This window comes from Dromiciops gliroides, chromosome 1, assembly GCF_019393635.1.
Source record: "Dromiciops gliroides isolate mDroGli1 chromosome 1, mDroGli1.pri, whole genome shotgun sequence".
NCBI lineage: Eukaryota > Metazoa > Chordata > Mammalia > Microbiotheria > Microbiotheriidae > Dromiciops > Dromiciops gliroides.
In genome coordinates this window covers 175,309,692-175,327,091 of record NC_057861.1, presented here as the reverse complement: position 1 = coordinate 175,327,091, position 17,400 = coordinate 175,309,692, and the positions used below count along the sequence as shown (strand labels likewise).

Here is a 17,400-nt window from a genome sequence, read left to right as displayed (position 1 = left end):
GTTGTAAAAAGACAATAAGATCTCAAGATACTTGGGCCCTCATCCTAATTCTGTCACTAGGAAACATTCTAAGTCATTAAAATTCTCTGGACCTCAGTTTCCTCATCTCTGAAGTGACCAGATGTTTTCTAAGCTGTGTTCTGCTTCTGAAATTTTGTGATTTCATTAAATTAGGTTCTTTACTATACAACATTCAGGGAGCCTAGTATTATTTACTATATATACTTAAGAATAAATAAAATTATATTTCTTTAAAATATTATACAGGGTATTTTTACACTAAATTTGCTTATTTGTATGAAATCTATAAGCTGAGTGAATTACAGAGGTTGGTAAAAAGAAAAGTTAAGTGCAATGCAGTTATATAACTAGATAAAAGCAAGCTCTGAGGATGGTAATAAATAATAATAGCTTAAATTTCTATGACGTTTTGCAGTTGGCAAAGCACTTTACAAACACTATCTCATCTTCAAGAATATTAAGGGCCATTATACATCATCTTTAAAGGATAGAAGTAGAAGGGCAAAATTTTACATAGCAGTAGCATGGGGGATTTAGGTTAGACTTTTAAAAGAGGGCTCCAAGGTGAGATAAGAAAGCAGGGAGCTGGGGCAAATCAATGAGATTATGACTTGTTCTTTGAAAAGATTTTAATAACAAAGTAAATAACCACTCTGCTTAGGTGTTTTTCAGTGCTGTTCTGCCTCTAGGTAAGGGAATAAACTCAGTTTCCCTTGAGATCCCTTTTAGTCCCAGTAGTCTATAATAATTTTGGAAATTACTTTAAAATGTTGGAAATTTCCAATTTCTTCTAGCTCTAATTTCATTCTGCCACTGAGTTGCTACTTTCTCTATCACTTACTTGCATTTATTTCTTTTAGGCAAAGTACCTGTCAAATATTCCTCTCTTTGTCTCTCTCTCTACCCTCCTCCCCCTCTGCCTGTCTCTGCCTCTCTGTCTATATGTCTCAATTATTGATACTCAAAATTCCTGTAAAGTAGGAATTGCCCCCAACCTCATACCTAATCCATAAAGATAATTCCAGATGCTAGGGATTTTTAACATTTGTTGTGGGAAGTCTGTGCCAACAAATCTACCCCAAATCACAACCAATTGAATTGTAACCTGGCTGTACATAATCATTTCTTTCACCATGTGGTTATTAGATATTGGGGAAAAAAGGTGAAGCTTATGATTCTCTCTAGTAAAAGATAAACACATTTAATATGAGTATGTGGTTTCCATCAGCATTTCATACAGTATCCTGAAGAATTTACTGTATTTAAGAGAACCACAAGAAAGGCATGGGGCAATTTCCATGTTAGCTATATCAAAATCACAGATTTTAGAAGTTAGGTGGGACTATTAGCTTAACCCCTATCACAACTAGAATCCTCTCAACCGCAGGCCCAATGAGTGGAATTCATTCTTTTCCTAAAGTTTTTGAGTGGAAACCCACTACTTCCCCAGACAACACATTCTACCTTTCAAAACCTTTAATTTCAATTTTAATCCTAATTTTATTCATTCATTCATTCATTTATTTATGTATTTATTTATTTTTTGGGAGAATGAGGGTTAAGTGACTTGCCCAAGGTCACACAGCTAGTAAGTGTCAAGTGTCTGAGGCCAGATTTGAACTCCTTTCCTCCAGAATCCAGGGCCAGTACTTTATCCACTGAGCCACCTAGCTGCCCCTAATACCTTTAATTTTTAAATAGTCTTTCCTTAAATTGAGGCTAAATCTGCCTCTCTATAATGTCTACCTACTGTTCCTAGTAAAGTCTTCTGTGGCCAAGAGATCCTACATCCCCATGACAACCCCAAAGATTCAGACTGCTCTTTTCCAACCCAAACATCCTGAGTTTCTTTAATTGGTTCTGATGTGGTTCTCTTTAAAATAGTAAGTGTGGAATTATAAATACACCCCAAATTCTTAATGCATATTCCAATCTGGTCAAAATTCCCCAATTATTGCTTCCAGATTTTCCCCATTTCCTTTGTCCTGGCATACTCCTTTCTATCTTCTAAGGTTTTCCAGACTAGGATTTATGGGTTCCATCAGTATATTCTAGACCCCAAAATATACTATGGCCAAATTAGTTTGTACAATTCTTGTCCACACGGATAATAACCATTCTTATATTATCTCTTTAATATTTTAGTACTGCAAATCCTTATATAAAGTAACCTGACCAAATGAAACTAAGGCTGGCAAAAGATGCATGATATAATCAGCATGGGAACTGCCCCCACCAACAAGGATCATAAACCCTCCATGTCTCAGGAAGAAGGCTTCATGAGTTGTTGTGGCTAGAAAAATTCATTACTTTGGCCAACTTTCTGACAATGAGTCTCTCCAAACTTTGCTTATCTAGTCCACATTGACACTGTTCATTATCAGCCCTGAACTTAAAGCTTTTCACACCTTTTGAGAAGTTGGAGTCAGGCAGTTCCACTGTGCTCTATCCTGGTCAGATTGAATTTGGACTATTGGGTTCAATTCTGCATGCCATATTTTAGAGAGAGTATCAATAAGCCAGAGTTTATTAAGAAAAAGGCCAGTAGGGCATTTGAAATCATTTTATAAGAAGACTGGTTGAAAGAACTGGGTTATTTGGCCTAAGGAAGAGACAATTCAGGGGAAAATAATCACTATCTATATATCTTTGAGGAGCCAGCATGTGAAAAAGGTGATTAGATTTGTTTTGATTGGCCCTGGAGAACTAATGGATATAAGTGGCTAAAAGGAATATTCTTACTCATAGCATCTTAGATTTAGAGCATTTGGAGGCCATTCAGTCTAACCTCATCTTTTTTTATAGATGAGAAAACTGAGGCACAGATAGGTTAAGTGATTTGCTCAGGTCACTTGAAACAAATCAATTTATTAAGTGCCTACTATACATCAGACACTGATTAGTAAGTATCTGAAGTGGGATCTGAAACCATGTGTTCACAACTTTCAGACCAGCTCAATATCTACTACTCCATGTTGCTTCTTGACTTGATATAAGGAAAAACTTAAGAAAAATTTCAGCTTTCCAAAATGGACTGCCTCAGGAAGCAGTGATCTCCCTGTCATTGATAGATGACTATTTAATCATCAGAATGTTATAGAAGGAATTAGTGTTTCAAGAATAAGTTGGCCCGGGTGACCTCTGAGGTCCTCTGTGACTGAGATTCCACAAAAACATATCCACATCCTGCCACGACTCTATTTATTGGTTGTATAATAGACTGATTCCTCTTACCTTTATCATAGATTTCTTTCAAGACCCCTCGTTTTATAAGCTCCTCTCTGCTTTGTCGCATTGAGATTTTTCTTTCCAGGGCTATAAGGAAATGACAGAGAAACAGGTTTGAATTGGCACAAGCACACTGCAAAAAGCAATCCCATTTTAACAAGTAAAGTTCAGCATGCCAATCATTACACATTGTTCCTGCTCCTGACATCTCTTCACAGATGGCGTTTTTCTTTGAAACCTCTAGTACATATGCATTATTTCCCACTTAGTCCATGCTTTCCTTCCTCCCCTCCCATCCCTCCCCAATAGTTTTAAAATTGATGTGGAAATGTCAACTCCTCTGGTTCTATTTTAGTGTCAGGATTGAAGTCTGAGGGTAGCGGAGGGAGTAGAGAAACACACACTCATGGGTTGTTCCACCTTTGCCTCTCCTACTATTTGGCTCATCTTCAGAGCAACCAGGCATGGAATGAACTGCACACCGTCACAAAAAGCTTCGACCATTGCTCACCAAGGTCAAATATCCAGGAGAGCTTGTGAATAAGGGTCAGGCACCAAGAGGAGATGTTCTCCTTGGAAGAGCAGGAATAATGGAGATGAATTCAAGTGGAAAAGAAGCCTGGGACAAGGTGAGGGGGAAGCTAGAAACAGAAAAAAAAGGACAAAGCAAGGCCAAAAAAACTGGGGTGGTGAGGGGAACAGACTGAAAGGAAGCCCTGGGGCTATGTTTTAAAGTGGAAGAAGAAAACTGTGCTAGCCACAGATTGGTTGTGATAAATACTTTGGATAACTTTTTTTCAGGCTTAGGGACTCAACACTTGTTCTTAAAGGCAATTGGGATTAAGTAAATTGCCTAGGTTTGCACAGCTAGTAGGTATCTGCGGCTGCATTTGAATTTGGGTCCTCCTGAATTTAGGGCTGGTGCTCTCTATCTGCTGTGACACCAAGCTGTGCCTCAACAACCTTTAAAAAAGCAATTAGCTTTTGACAAAAGTGACTTATAGGGGCAGCTAGGTGGAGCAGTGGATAGAGCACTGGTCCTGGATTCAGGAGGACCTGAGTTCAAATCCAGTCTCAGATACTTAACACTTACTAGCTGTGTGACCCTGGGCAAGTCACTTAACCCCAATTGCCTCACCAAAAAAAAAGTGACTTATAAAATGAGAAAGGAAAATGACCAGAAATAAGATGGAGAAGAGAGAATAACTGTAAAAAGACCTACTTAGAAGCTATTTTCTTACAGTCAGTTCAAATAGGTAGTAATAAAGGTGGTAAAAGGTAATAACGTCCCAACTCTGAATTTATATTAAGGAATAACTACGAAGGACATAAGAAGAAAGATATTTTCTGCATCCAAAGAAAGAACTGATAAAAGAATATATAGAATGATTTTAATATATATAGCATATTTTATTATATATTATTTGCTATATATTTTATTATACATTTTTCATGAAATATTTTATATATTATATATATTTATTACATATTTGTATCTAATGATAGCTATCTCTATGGTGGGAGAGACGGGGAGGGAGGGAGAAAAAAACAATATAATTTACATGATAACTTTATTATATATATAAAAGGAAAAGCAAGATGTACATAATAGATCTGCAGTTTCATGTGCAATCATCTTTTTATTATACTATGTTATGGAAATGCTTGTTTTATTCCATAAATTAAAAATAAACATACAAAAGAATAGCAGCGTTATTTCAGCAATTAGAAGACCTACTCTGTCTATATCTTATATGTAACTGGTTATTTACATATTGTCTCCCCCATTAGAATTTCAGCTCCTAGAGAGCTGGGACTTTTTTTTTTTTGCCTTTGTATCCCCAGAATGTAGTAGAATGCCTGGCCCAAAGTAAGTATTTAGAAAATACTTGTTGACTGACTATGCTCTAAGTCTAAAGAGATAATATAACCTTAGACGAGTCACTTAACTTCATGAATTTGTTTCCTCATCTATAAATCATCTCTAAGCTTTTTGTTGTTGTTGAGTATTTACTTTTAAGTCATGAAATTTAAGCTTGGTATGATATTTATTATAGGAAAACTTTCATTCCGTTTAAGCTAAAATGTTTTTTTTCTCTCTCTGTAATCTCTGTTTCTCAGAGACATAACTTAAAAACTCTTTAAACTGGGTGAATACCACTGAACAGGGTGGAAGTGGGGATGGCAGTGGTAAAAAGCCCAGTCTGCCTAGGAGGGCAGGCATGCCAGTGGCTCAGAGTCTGGCCTTTGTCCCCATAACAGTTGTGTCTGCATGTGTATATATATCTAGGGAATTGGTTCAAATCAGAGCTTAATTTTTTTTTCCACTCCCAACTCCTTTTCACCTGAGAAATTTTTATGTGACCCTGGGTATATAGGTATATAAAACAGATATACATAACCTTTTACTGTTGCCAAATTTTTCAATGCCCACACATTCAGTTACATGATGCCACATGGATCATGACCCACTGTTTAACATACTTTGTTCCAGATGATATGCACCACAATGATGAGACACTAAAGGGGAGGCCCTTTAGGGGAGCCTACTGAAGTTACATCATTGTAGAGGTTGATAGATAAAGGCTGAAATTTTGGAAAAGTGGTTTCTATAGGGAGAAATTAGGTACAACGCACATGTTGCCCCCTCTCTGTGGTTGTTGTTCTCCTGTCCCCACCCTTATTATGACCTATTTGAACTGTAAGAAAATAGCTTCTAAGCAGGCATCCTTGCCTTTACTCTTTCTCCCCTTCAATCCATCTTTCATATTGCTACCAGACTAATCTTGCTCACATAGACATCTGGGCATATTATTCCTTTGCCCCCGAACCTTTGACTTGGGCAGAGAGATGGGTCACTACTTTTTACTATCATCTCAGAGAAAGAGGTGATCCATCTCCTTGCCATAGCTGTTTACCTTATCTTCTCTTTCTTCCTGGAGAAGCTTATCCTGTCAATCATTCCTTTTCTTCAGTTTCTCCCTATTTACTGGCTCCTTACCTACAGTCAGGTTCAGGTTTCTTAAAAGATTTTTAAAAAAATGTTCAGGTCAACTCAGATGAATCTACCATTCATTCAAGCTGTCATCTTACGTCTCTCTTTCCTTCTACTACCAAGTCCCTAGAAGGAATCATCTATTCTTACTGCCTCCAGTATCCCAAAATTTGTTTACTTTCCCAAACTTCTTACAATTTGACTTACAACCCCACCACTCTAAGAAAATGGCCCTTCCCAAGTCAGTTCTTAAACCCACTGGCCATCCCTTTCTCTCCCTCCTCCTTCCTCCCACTTTCTTACTAATTTTCACCTTATTATTTAATTTGACCTATTGTTCCAGTCTCTTATGTTCCTTTTGATCTTGGTTCAATTATCTTTCTTTCCAAGTTTAATGTCTTTAATATCACCTTTCATCTAAGGTACTTCACACTTCTCATTTCAAGTAATTCACATATGATTCTAATCTTGTCATACTATTTTCAGTAACACTTACAAAAATCACAATATAGCTAATTACTATAGCTTTATAGATAACATCACCACTGCCCTGAGAAGGCACATAAACAGTCAGGGGCAAATAACAGAATCCAAATCACCTGCATCTGAATATTTTGAATTCCTTTTTTTCTGGCTGCTTGAAATATTTTCTCCTTGACCTGGGAACTCTGGAATTTGATAATATTCCTGGAGGTTTTCCTTTTAGGATCTCTTTTAGGAGGTGATTGGCAGATTCTTTCAATTTCTTTTTTTGCCTTCTGCTTATAGAATATCAGGACAATTTTCCTTGACAATCTCTTGGAGGGTGGTGTCTAAGCTCTTGTTTTGGTCATGGTTTTCAGGTAGTCCAGTGATTTTCAAATTATTTCTCCTGGATCTGTTTTCCAGGTCAGCTGTTTTTCCAAGGAGATATTTCATGTCATCCTCTATTTTTTTATTCAGCTGGATTTGCTTTACTGTGTCTTGGTTTCTCAAAAAGTCATCAGTTTCCATTTGTTCAATCCTAATTCTTAGGCAATTATTTTCTTTCTTTCTTTTTTTTTTTGTGAGGCAATTGGGGTTAAGTGACTTGCCCAGGGTCACACAGCTAGTGTTAAGTGTCTGAGGTCAGATTTCAACTCAGGTCCTTCTGACTCCAGGGCTGGTGCTCTGTCCATTGCACCACCTAGCTTCCCCAGGCAATTATTTTCTTGAGAGAGCCTTTCTATTTCCTTTCCCATTTGGCTTTTCAAACTGTTGACTTTTTTCTCATGACTTTCCTGCATTGCTCTCATTTCTCTTTCCATTCTTTCCTCCATCTCTATAAGCCTTCCTTCTATCTCTCCTACTTTCTCTTCAAAGTCCTTTTTGAGAGCTTCCATGGCTTGAGGCCAATTCATATTTTTCTTGGAAACTTTGGATGTTGGAGATTTGACTTTGTTATTATCTTCTTATGAGGGTGTAGTCTGGTCTACCTTTCCCCCAAAGAAGTTTTCAATGGTCAGTTGCTTTCTCTGCCTGCTCATCTTGGCTGCCTATTCCTTGGCTTTTAACTCCTTCATAAAGGGTAGCACTGCTTCCAGGACACACTGTTCCAAGCTACAGCATGGCCCAGGGGATGATTGGGTTTCTTCTTAGCCTGCCTGGCCTGTGAGTAACGTGCCTCTGAATATTTTAAAGGAATACTGGATTTGTTTTTTAACCACAAAATCAAGGGAAAAGAAGGCTTGGGATGGGCAAGAAATAATCTATGATGGTTCTCTTCCTGCTCAGGCCAAAATAACAGTTATCTTCCTGTCCACCTTGAAAAATATCTGCCATATTATTGGGACTTTGGGAATGAGGTTCAGTTCTAAGCACTTTGTTTTACACTCAGAACATGAAAGATTTTTCTTGAATCAAATTGAGGAGGAAAAAAGAGAGAAGTATCAAGTCAACAGGCTTATTAAATGCCTGCTATATGCCACGGACTGGGAGTGGGGATACAAAGAAGGTTAAAAAAACATCCCTGGCCTCAAGGAGCTCCCAATCTAACAAGGTAGAAGAAGAGACTAGGGGGACGGGGATGTAGTAAGAAGGAAAAAGAAATGGATTCGGCACCTACTGAGAAGATGGGGAGATGAAACCAACTGTCTAAATGGCAAAGGAGTGCCACCTCCACCCCTTTCCGTAATGAGGGGAAAATGATAGTGATCTGATGTTGGGAGAGAGGGTGGAGTTGGTTCTAGCAATCCAGCATGTGGGATGAGAAATGTGTGTAACAGATAAGGAGGCTAAAAAGAAGCTTCCATATCTATATTTTAAGTCTGAAAAAGCTGCTCTAATACATAGGCATCATTTTAATATTATATTTCAAAAAACGATACCAGAGCCATATGGAACATGATGACCACTATATGAACAGATGTCCACTAAAGGACAATGGAATGTGTCAAAAAGAAAATGAAATTAAATTGGCTCCCTTAGCACATAATTAGGATAGCTAATCAAAATGCTGCAAATTGAACAGAAGAGAGGTTCACACTAAAGTGAGAGTTATGATTTGTAACCTCCCAAGTAAAAGCAACCCCAAATAAAGGTACTTGAACAACTCTGAAAAATAACTAACCAGAGGAACCACAGTAGAGAAATTAGACATTTGATACCACCTCCCCCATATGAATATTTGTAAATATCTTACCAGATGGCAGGCATGCAGTATTAAAAAAACCCCAACAACAACAACAACAAAACACCCTACAACCCAACAACAACCTCAAACCTTTCTCATCAGGAAAGAACTAAATTTCCAGTCTGCTGAAGGCAATTTGTTAGAACAGACTGTAATATCAACATAGATAAATAAACCTTCAGCAAAGCATGCGACACACTATGTCAAGGGTCATTCAGATAGAAAAAGAAATCTAAATCAAGATAAGCTAGCTTTAAAAAACTGATTTTATTTCAAAGTTCATCTGGTTAGAAAAAAAATCTAAATAAGTATATAAGCTGGCCTTAAAAATTAGTATACATTAACATTGGATAAAGAATCATTTTAATGACTCATTTTTTAAAAACTGAGAGATGTAGATATTTGCACGTCTATTAAATGAGATTTACAGGCACCTGAATTTGTTGTCTGGTCCTACTAGAAGTGATAGTATCTTAGATTCACATTAGTGATTTAAGTTTAAATAGAGGCTTTCTTTCAAATGTCTTATAAGGTAGGTGGTAAAAGTATTAGTCCTATTTTTTAGATCTAGAAACTGGGGCTCAGTGAGGTCAATGGATTTGCTTAAGATCAAAGAATTATTAACCTTTAGAGCTGGGATTCAAATCCAGATTTCCTGGTTCCAAGTGTAGTGCTCTTTTCATTATTAAATACTACCTCTCGGGTAGTTAGGTGGCGGAGTGGATAGAGCACTGGCCCTGGAGTCAGGATGACCTGAGTTCAAATCTGGCCTCAGACACTTAACACTTACTTGCTGTGTGACCCTGAGCAAGTCACTTAACCCCAATTGCCTCTCAAAAAAAAAACCCACCCCAATAGTACCTCTCTCAGTGTGTTGTTGTTCAGTCATGTCTGACTCTTCCTGACCCTGTTTGGGGATTTCTTAGCAACAATACTGAAATGGTTTGCCATTTCCTTCTCTAGCTCATTTTACAGATGAGGCTAGTGAGGCAAACAGGGTTAAGGGACTTGACTAGGGTCACATAGCTAGTAAGTGTCTGAGGCTAGATTTGAACTCAGGAAGACTCATCTTCCTGACTCCAGGCTGAATGCTTTATCCCCTGAGCCATGAAGCTGCTCATTGCTTACAAAAATACCATACAGATACTAGACACAGTTGATGTTACAGTGGATAGAGTGCCTACCCTGGAGTCAGGAAGACCTGACTTTAAATCTAGTCCCAAACACTGATTTGAACTCAGGAAGATGAGTGTTCCTGACTCCAGGTCCGGGCACTCTCTCCACCATGCCACTGAGTTGCCTGTAAATCTACAATACTGTGATTCTAGAATAATAAAGAGAAGCCTCTCTATTTATACTTCTAGAATGAGGATTCTATTTAATTGTCCAGAAATTCTCTTGCTAAGAGGTTATATGTGATAGATAGGCACTTGAAGAAATAATCCTCAGTTACAAACCACTTTAAAAAAAATTAATTCTAATAGAATGACCAAGATGGCTTGTCTTTGAAGACAAGACTATTACATCATAAAGTACAAGATCGCAATCTGTGTTCAACCCAACTATGCCACTTATAACTACTTATGTCACCTTGGACAAATGATTTATCATTTTTGGCCTTTAATTTCTTCATCAAATCAATGATGGTGTTGAAATAAATTATTTTCCAGGTCCCTTCTAGCTTTAAATTCTATGATCCCAAGAAATAAAAGCTCTCTTCTGAATAACTTTTGATATACTTTCCCCTTCTGCCCACTCCATCTTAAAAGGCTACTTGCCTCACCCCTTTCTCTAATTTCAAATACTGATGTGTGAATGCTGTTCCTGCATTTCTGCAAAAGTCAGTGAATCACAGACCTTGTTTGTCACAGAAATTCTAATCAGGATCTAGAAATAATAGGAGAAAATTCCCTGGATAAAATGGATTGGTCAAAGGGGACTGTTAAATTTTCTGTGTACCAGGTCACAAAACTGACCGAGGAAGCAACTTCTTATATTCTTTTAAATAGCTTAAAGATTGATTTTCTAGATACAAAGAAAATCGAAGGATTCAGAAAGGAAGCAAGTTAAAGTTGGAATAGTTCATCTGGGGCCAGTTTATAGGTACTTATCCAGATTCACAGGTAAGTCAACTGACTTTAAATCTTATTTTGGAAGGGGAGTGGTATCTGAGACAAGAAAAGAAGAAAAAGTTGAAAAATTGTGAAACTCCACTGGAGCTGATCAGTGTCCTTCCTTCAATCCACATAATGTTCATCAGGACAAGTCTAATCTTGTCTATACCTCCTATTCTTTTCCACTTAGAGTTTTTTTTCTTTTTAAAGTCTGGTGAAAGGGGATTTGTAGGCAATAAAGAAACTATTAGGAACCCTGGTAGTGGACAGGGAAGAATCAAGCCTGTGGTCCTCCTAGATTTGGAGCTAGAAGAGGCCTTAGGAGGCTTTTTAGTTCAATTTATGCATTTTACAGATGAAGAAACTAGGGATTAGGGAAATTAAGTAACTGGTAACAGAGCCAGAATTTGAAGCCAGCCTTCTCCATGGTACCATATTACCTCCAAGGAACAAGAAGTACTCAACTTTGTAACAGGTGAAACCTAAGGTAGTCTACCATGACTTTAGGAGAAATACCACTTTTAATCGTGTGTGATCACGGCACAACCCTAACTAAAGCACAATGATGTTACTCTGAATCAATCAATCAATCAACCAATCCATTTATTGAGCATTTACTATGTGCCAGGCACTGTTGGGCACTAGGCATACAAAGACACAAATGAAACAATTCTTGCCTCCAAGGAGCTTACATTATATTAGGAAGGGTAACATGTATATACATAAGAATGTACAAAAGACATGCAATGGCACGGAGATGGGAAATACAGAAGAGCAAGAAAGCCTGCTTGAAGGGGAATGCTGTAAAAGGCTAGAAAAGTAAAGTATTGCCCAGATTGTGAACGGCTTTAAATAATCTGAATGGAAGTTTACATTTGATCTTAGAGATGTTTAAATCTGGGTTTCAGAACTATGAAGAGATTATGCTGATTGGCTTCAGAGAAGCCACTCCACATATAGCTTAAAAATGTTCAGTCGTTTTTCAGTCGTATCTGACTCTTTGTGACCCCTTTTGGGGTTTTCTTGGCAAAGATGCTGGGGTGGTCTGCCATTTTCTTCTCCAGCTCATTTCACAGATGAGGAAACTGAGGCAAAGAGAGTTAAGTGACTTGCCTAAGATCACACAGATAGTCAGTATCTTAGGCCTCATTTGAACTCAGGAGGATGAGTCTTCCTTACTCCAGGCCCAGCGCTCTATCTACCCCACATCTTACAAAAATACCATACTAGCACAAGAGGCATCTGGTGTTATAGAGAGTGCCTAGTCCAGAGTCAGGAAGACCTGAGTTAAACCCAGCCTCAAACACTTACCAGTTGTGTGACCCTGGGCAAGTGGAATCTCTGATTCAATTTCTTCAGTCGAGGGATAATTATAACACCTTTCATTGTTCTTGTGGGGATCATATGAGATAAAATTTGTAAGGTGTTTAGCACAATGCCTGGCACATAGTAGGTGGGAAATAAATGCTTATTCTATCCTCTTCCCCTCTACAATATATTGGAAGAGAGGAAAGAGGGACAAGCAAAGCAATGTTATAAATTTGAAATGATACCTTACTTCAAAATATCATTTCATAAAGAAAAAATATCTTCTCCTACAGCTTCCTCCCTAGATTGGTGTCAGAAAAAGGCCAAAGCTTATTACTATGTGAACCAGAAAGTGAAATTTGTATGGACTCTTGACATTTTTGATTTCCACTGAACTTGAAGGATGTCAGATGGCCCCATGAAGGTCTAAGGAATTTTGATGAAATATTGAGCAGCTAAATAAGGAAGGCCTTACACAGTACATGATTAGCAAAAGGAAAGCTTATCATCATGCATAGGCAGCCATTCTGGAGGGAATTCCTGAGAGATTTTTGTAGTTAGGGGGCATTTGGGAATTAGGACAGAAGGATTGCTTAAAGTCACAGGCTGGAAAATTGGTCAGTTTTACTCTTCAAGGTCAAATCAGTATAATAGTTCTGATTCTGTTGGAGAGAAAGGGGGGAAAAAATCACAAAAACCTTTTCAAACAAGAGGAAGCTAATTTCATTCAAGAGAGAGAATTGAAAACCTGCGTCTCCTATCATAAGTAAAGTTGCCCATAGTATGGGGCCTGCACTTTTACCCATGAAAAAGAAGTAATTCCATAGCAGCAACAACACAGTTGGTGCTATGATTTACAATGTGGACCATAGGTCAGAAATGCCACCAAAATACAGTGATTTCATGTTTATAGCTGTGCTTTGTTGGCTTTAGACAAGATACATCAGTGAGCATTCTGCTGCTTAAAAGTGATTTCTAACATTTGAATTCAAGTTAGCAGCTTCTTAGTATACATGAATCACAGGATCGAGATGTCCTATTTTTCTGGATGAACTCATTTGAAAGGTCATCCAGCTTTCCTAATGCTGATTTCCTCATCTTTAAAAGGAAGGGGTTGCAAGGAGTTCAAAGATAAGAAGAAAGTTCAATATATGTTCCAGGCTGTTCATAGCAGCATTTTTTTTAGTGGTAGCAAAGAACTGGAAATAGGGTGGAAGTTCATTGGTTTGGAAATTGCTCAACAAAATTACAGCATATGAATGTAGCATTATTATATGGTTTGTTGTTTGGTCAATTAGTCATGGCTGACTGTGGTGCCATTGAAGTTTCCTTGGCAGATACTGGAGAACTATTCTTCTTCTCCAGCTCATTTTACAGATGAGGAAACTGAGGCAAATAGGGTTAAGTGACTTTCCAGGGTCACATAGCTACTAAGTGTCTGAGGCTGAATATGAACTCAGGTCCTCTGACTCCAGGGCTGATACTCTATCCACTGTGCCACCCAGTCACCCTTATTATGTGGTAAGAGATTACAAATATGAAGAATTCAGAGAAGTTTGAGAAGCTCTGCATGAAGTGATACAGAATGAAACAAACCAAATAAGAAGAATCATATAAATGACTATAGTAAAACGAAGTCAAACTCTGATTTAGGTCATAATAAACAGTCTTCATCCTGAAAGGAAGGTAGAGAATGAAGCAGATGGAATATTGCATACAGCATCCTTCAAACCTGTGCCCAAATAACCCTCCAAAATCTGCTGATAAGTTTTTAATCTGCCTTGGCAGAGGGAGAGTTCTACATTCATGAAATCACAGGTTTGGGACACCCTCCCCCTGCCCCCCCCCCAAAATCTTAGACTCCTTAACCCCTTAATAGTGAGCACAGAGCTACCCATGTTCTCAGAAATCTTCTGTCAGCAAAGAATTAATTACTTGTATGATTTTCTCCAAGTTAATTAGACTTTTCCATTCTGGTCAGGAACTGTTGTTCATGGTATAGAAGGCACTACAAGTATATTCCAACTTTTGAGTCTCAATATCAACGTGATTTCATATTCAATTTAGAGCAGTGCCTCTCTACAGAAATCCATGATGAAGCATATCTTTTTTGTCACGTTGACCCCTTTCTTATGGGAACATGACAAGATATATTTAATGAAACAAAAAGATGGAAGGGAATTTAAATCCATAGTCTCACAAGTCCTAGTCAACACCTTTCTCTCACTTGTTATTAGAAAATTTTCATTGAAGGTGCCAAGAGTGCCCCTGGAGCAACAAAGCATGCTATACTGAAATTGTTGACTTTGTAGATAAAGGTTCAGTGTTTTGGGGTTTGTTTCTCTTATTTGTTGGAAAGTATGTCTAGCTTTTTGTAATTGTGTTCCAAACTATCATTCACATTTCTACCACGTTCTCTGTTGTTTCTAACATTCCCTACAGGAATAAAAAAAAAGAAAAATCCATTGATTTGGGACTAGTTGAGTGGGTTTCTCCATGCAGGAAAAATAATGATGTACTGTATTTCACTCTGGACATCTAATTATTATCGATTGTTTGATAAGAAGTGTATTGCCTAAAGGACCCAAGAAATAAAAATATAAAATTCTACCAGCTCCATATAATAATCTAGCCATTTCCCATTTCCTGATAGGCAGAAGAGCTCTACACTTTCATATTAGTAAAGAAAATGTGCAGTAATATGCCTGCATGCTTCTCCAGAATACTAGATTAGTCTTGTTGAAATACTGGGTGGGGATGGGTGGGTGGGGCAGCAGTTATGGGGTAGTAGAAAGAACAATTCTCTAGGAGACATGAGACTTGGTTCTGGCTCTGGGGCTTTGGGGGCAATTCACTGATGCTCTTCAATTTCAGCCTCCATAAAACAGGGATATGTGTTAGGGTCTTTTCTTCCCCATAGCAGTTGCCTAGATGGAAGACATTATAATATATGAAATACTGAACAAAAGTCTAGAATCAAAACAAAAATCCTGTTGCAAACAAATTAAATTGTTTACTACAACTATGCAGTTAACATGCTTTAGTGTCTAGAGGCTTAGGAGAATTGAGTTATTAGAAATTCAGGCCACAAGCAAACTTAATGGCATCTTTGTCCTTCCCCCTTTGCCCCATGAAGCACCCATACCAACTTCTGATGATTAAATGGTTCTCTATATGGAGAAGTGAAGCCATATAGGCTAGGAAATTTAGAGAAAATGTTTCACAGACCCCAACCAAAGCCTTGAGAATGGAGGTGAACATTTGTAAAGAAAGTCAAGTAAATTATTATACACATATAAGCTATATTATATTGCTTGCTCTCTTGGGGAGGGGGGAGGAAAGAAAGGGAGGGAGAAAAATTTGGAACTCAAAATCTTGCAAAAATGAATATTGAAAACTATCTTTACATGTAATTTGAAAAATTACTATTATGATTGGGGAAAAAAAGAAATTCATGTAAAGAAAGTTTTGTTTTCCATTTCTCCCTTTTATACATTTTCAACCAGTTACAGTGATCAAAAGTCTCAAAGTACAAATTGGGCAGCAAAGGCTACAGATAATACCTTGCCTTTGTACCAATCACTACCCCTGGATACCTGGGAAGAAAGGAAAACTGGTGATCACTGAGACACATCAGTGATGGGACCCTTCTTATATAAAATGGGAAAGGTGGGAAGCCATTTTTAATATTGCCGAGTGACTATGAGCTGATCTGAAAACACATGGTCTTCAGGTGCCACAACAGTTCATGATTAATTAAAAGAGGCTGTCTTTTGCCTCACTTCTTACCTAGCATTAATCACTGAATGGGTGGTGCCTCAGACAAACTGAGACCTGCATTGAGGTAATCTCTAGTCATCCTGATCTTTGTCTTGTGACTGGACCCAGTTGACTCTGGAGGAGAGTGCTACTGGTGACTTTGCACAGCCCTGCTTCAGTTAAATCCAATTCACTTGCAAGTCTAAGACATCTCTTCTTGATGTAACGATTGGAATGACACCACCTGCTGAAGAGCTACTGTAGGAAAGCTCCGCCAATGACAATCATCATATTTCAAGAAGACAAATTTTGCAGAAATGTAGAAGTAAACAGCAAGGTATTGATATGAGTATTGGGGATTTTAGATATTGGTATCAAAAGTGTTCTAAATTCACTCAGAGAAATAATGTCATTTCAGAGGTTACTTATGAGGAGAAGGTGTCTGAGGGTAAGCCATGTGGTCAGGTCCTTGGTGTCAGGAAGTGACGTTTGCTCATGGGTGCTGTCTATCAAGGCTACCAGCCAATTAGCTTGGAGATGTGTGTGCATGTGGATGGGATGTTGCCAGTTTCACCGGAGGCTTGTGGGATGAAGGAAGTGTGGCTCCCTCTCTTTCGTTTGGACTCTTGTGGAGAGTAGAGCTAAATGCACTCTCCCTTTGATAGTGTGAGATTCAAAATTGGATATACGAGCATTAAACTCCCCCTTTTAAGTTTTCCTATATATATAGATATAGATATCTATATCTATATCTATATATATCTCCCAGACCACTAAGAAAAAAGAAGCCTCTGAGCTTTAATCTGTGAGGGATTAGTTTTTATTGCTTGGGAATTAATTAGACAACAAAAGGTGATACCAATTAGGGAAATAGGGAAGTAGAAATACAAATGAATAATCTTAGATCTAAGCTTAGTCTATTTTCCTTTATAAAACTCACTGAATCCCAAACTGCCCGCCAGGCCCGAGAACCAGCACACCCAAAGCCAAACACCAACCATGTGTTTCCTCTCACCCGTGTGCACCGACATGGCTAAGTTTAAAAGTCAGAGAGAGCAAACTTCTATTCCTCCCTCAGTTTTAAACTGGCATCCGGGAAGTTTGTCGTGGTCTCCTCCCTAAAAGGGAGGGCCTTCAAAAGCTGCTTCAGTAGCATGTGCAATCTGTCAAATGATTCAGCGAAAACTTCCAATATATATCTTTACCACAAATAATTTTTTACCACAATAGATAGATGAATCTAAGCCTCTTTTTCTCTCTCCTCACCAAATTCTTATTCTCCTTAATAAATGCTTAAAAGTCTAAACTCTTGCTAAAGTTTCTAA

The 17,400-nt window shown here is 38.0% G+C and overlaps 1 protein-coding gene across 9 annotated transcripts in view; it reads right to left on the bottom strand.

Moving 5' to 3' along the window:
* The window catches only part of PHACTR1 (phosphatase and actin regulator 1), a 690,544-nt gene that overhangs the window by 169,854 nt on the left and 503,290 nt on the right, over positions 1 to 17,400 (bottom strand). For all 9 annotated transcript variants that reach the window (XM_043963320.1, XM_043963327.1, XM_043963352.1 and 6 more), the window contains one exon: positions 3,256 to 3,336. In XM_043963320.1, the coding sequence (XP_043819255.1) occupies positions 3,256 to 3,336 (81 nt within the window). The remainder of the gene's footprint in view (positions 1 to 3,255; positions 3,337 to 17,400) is intronic.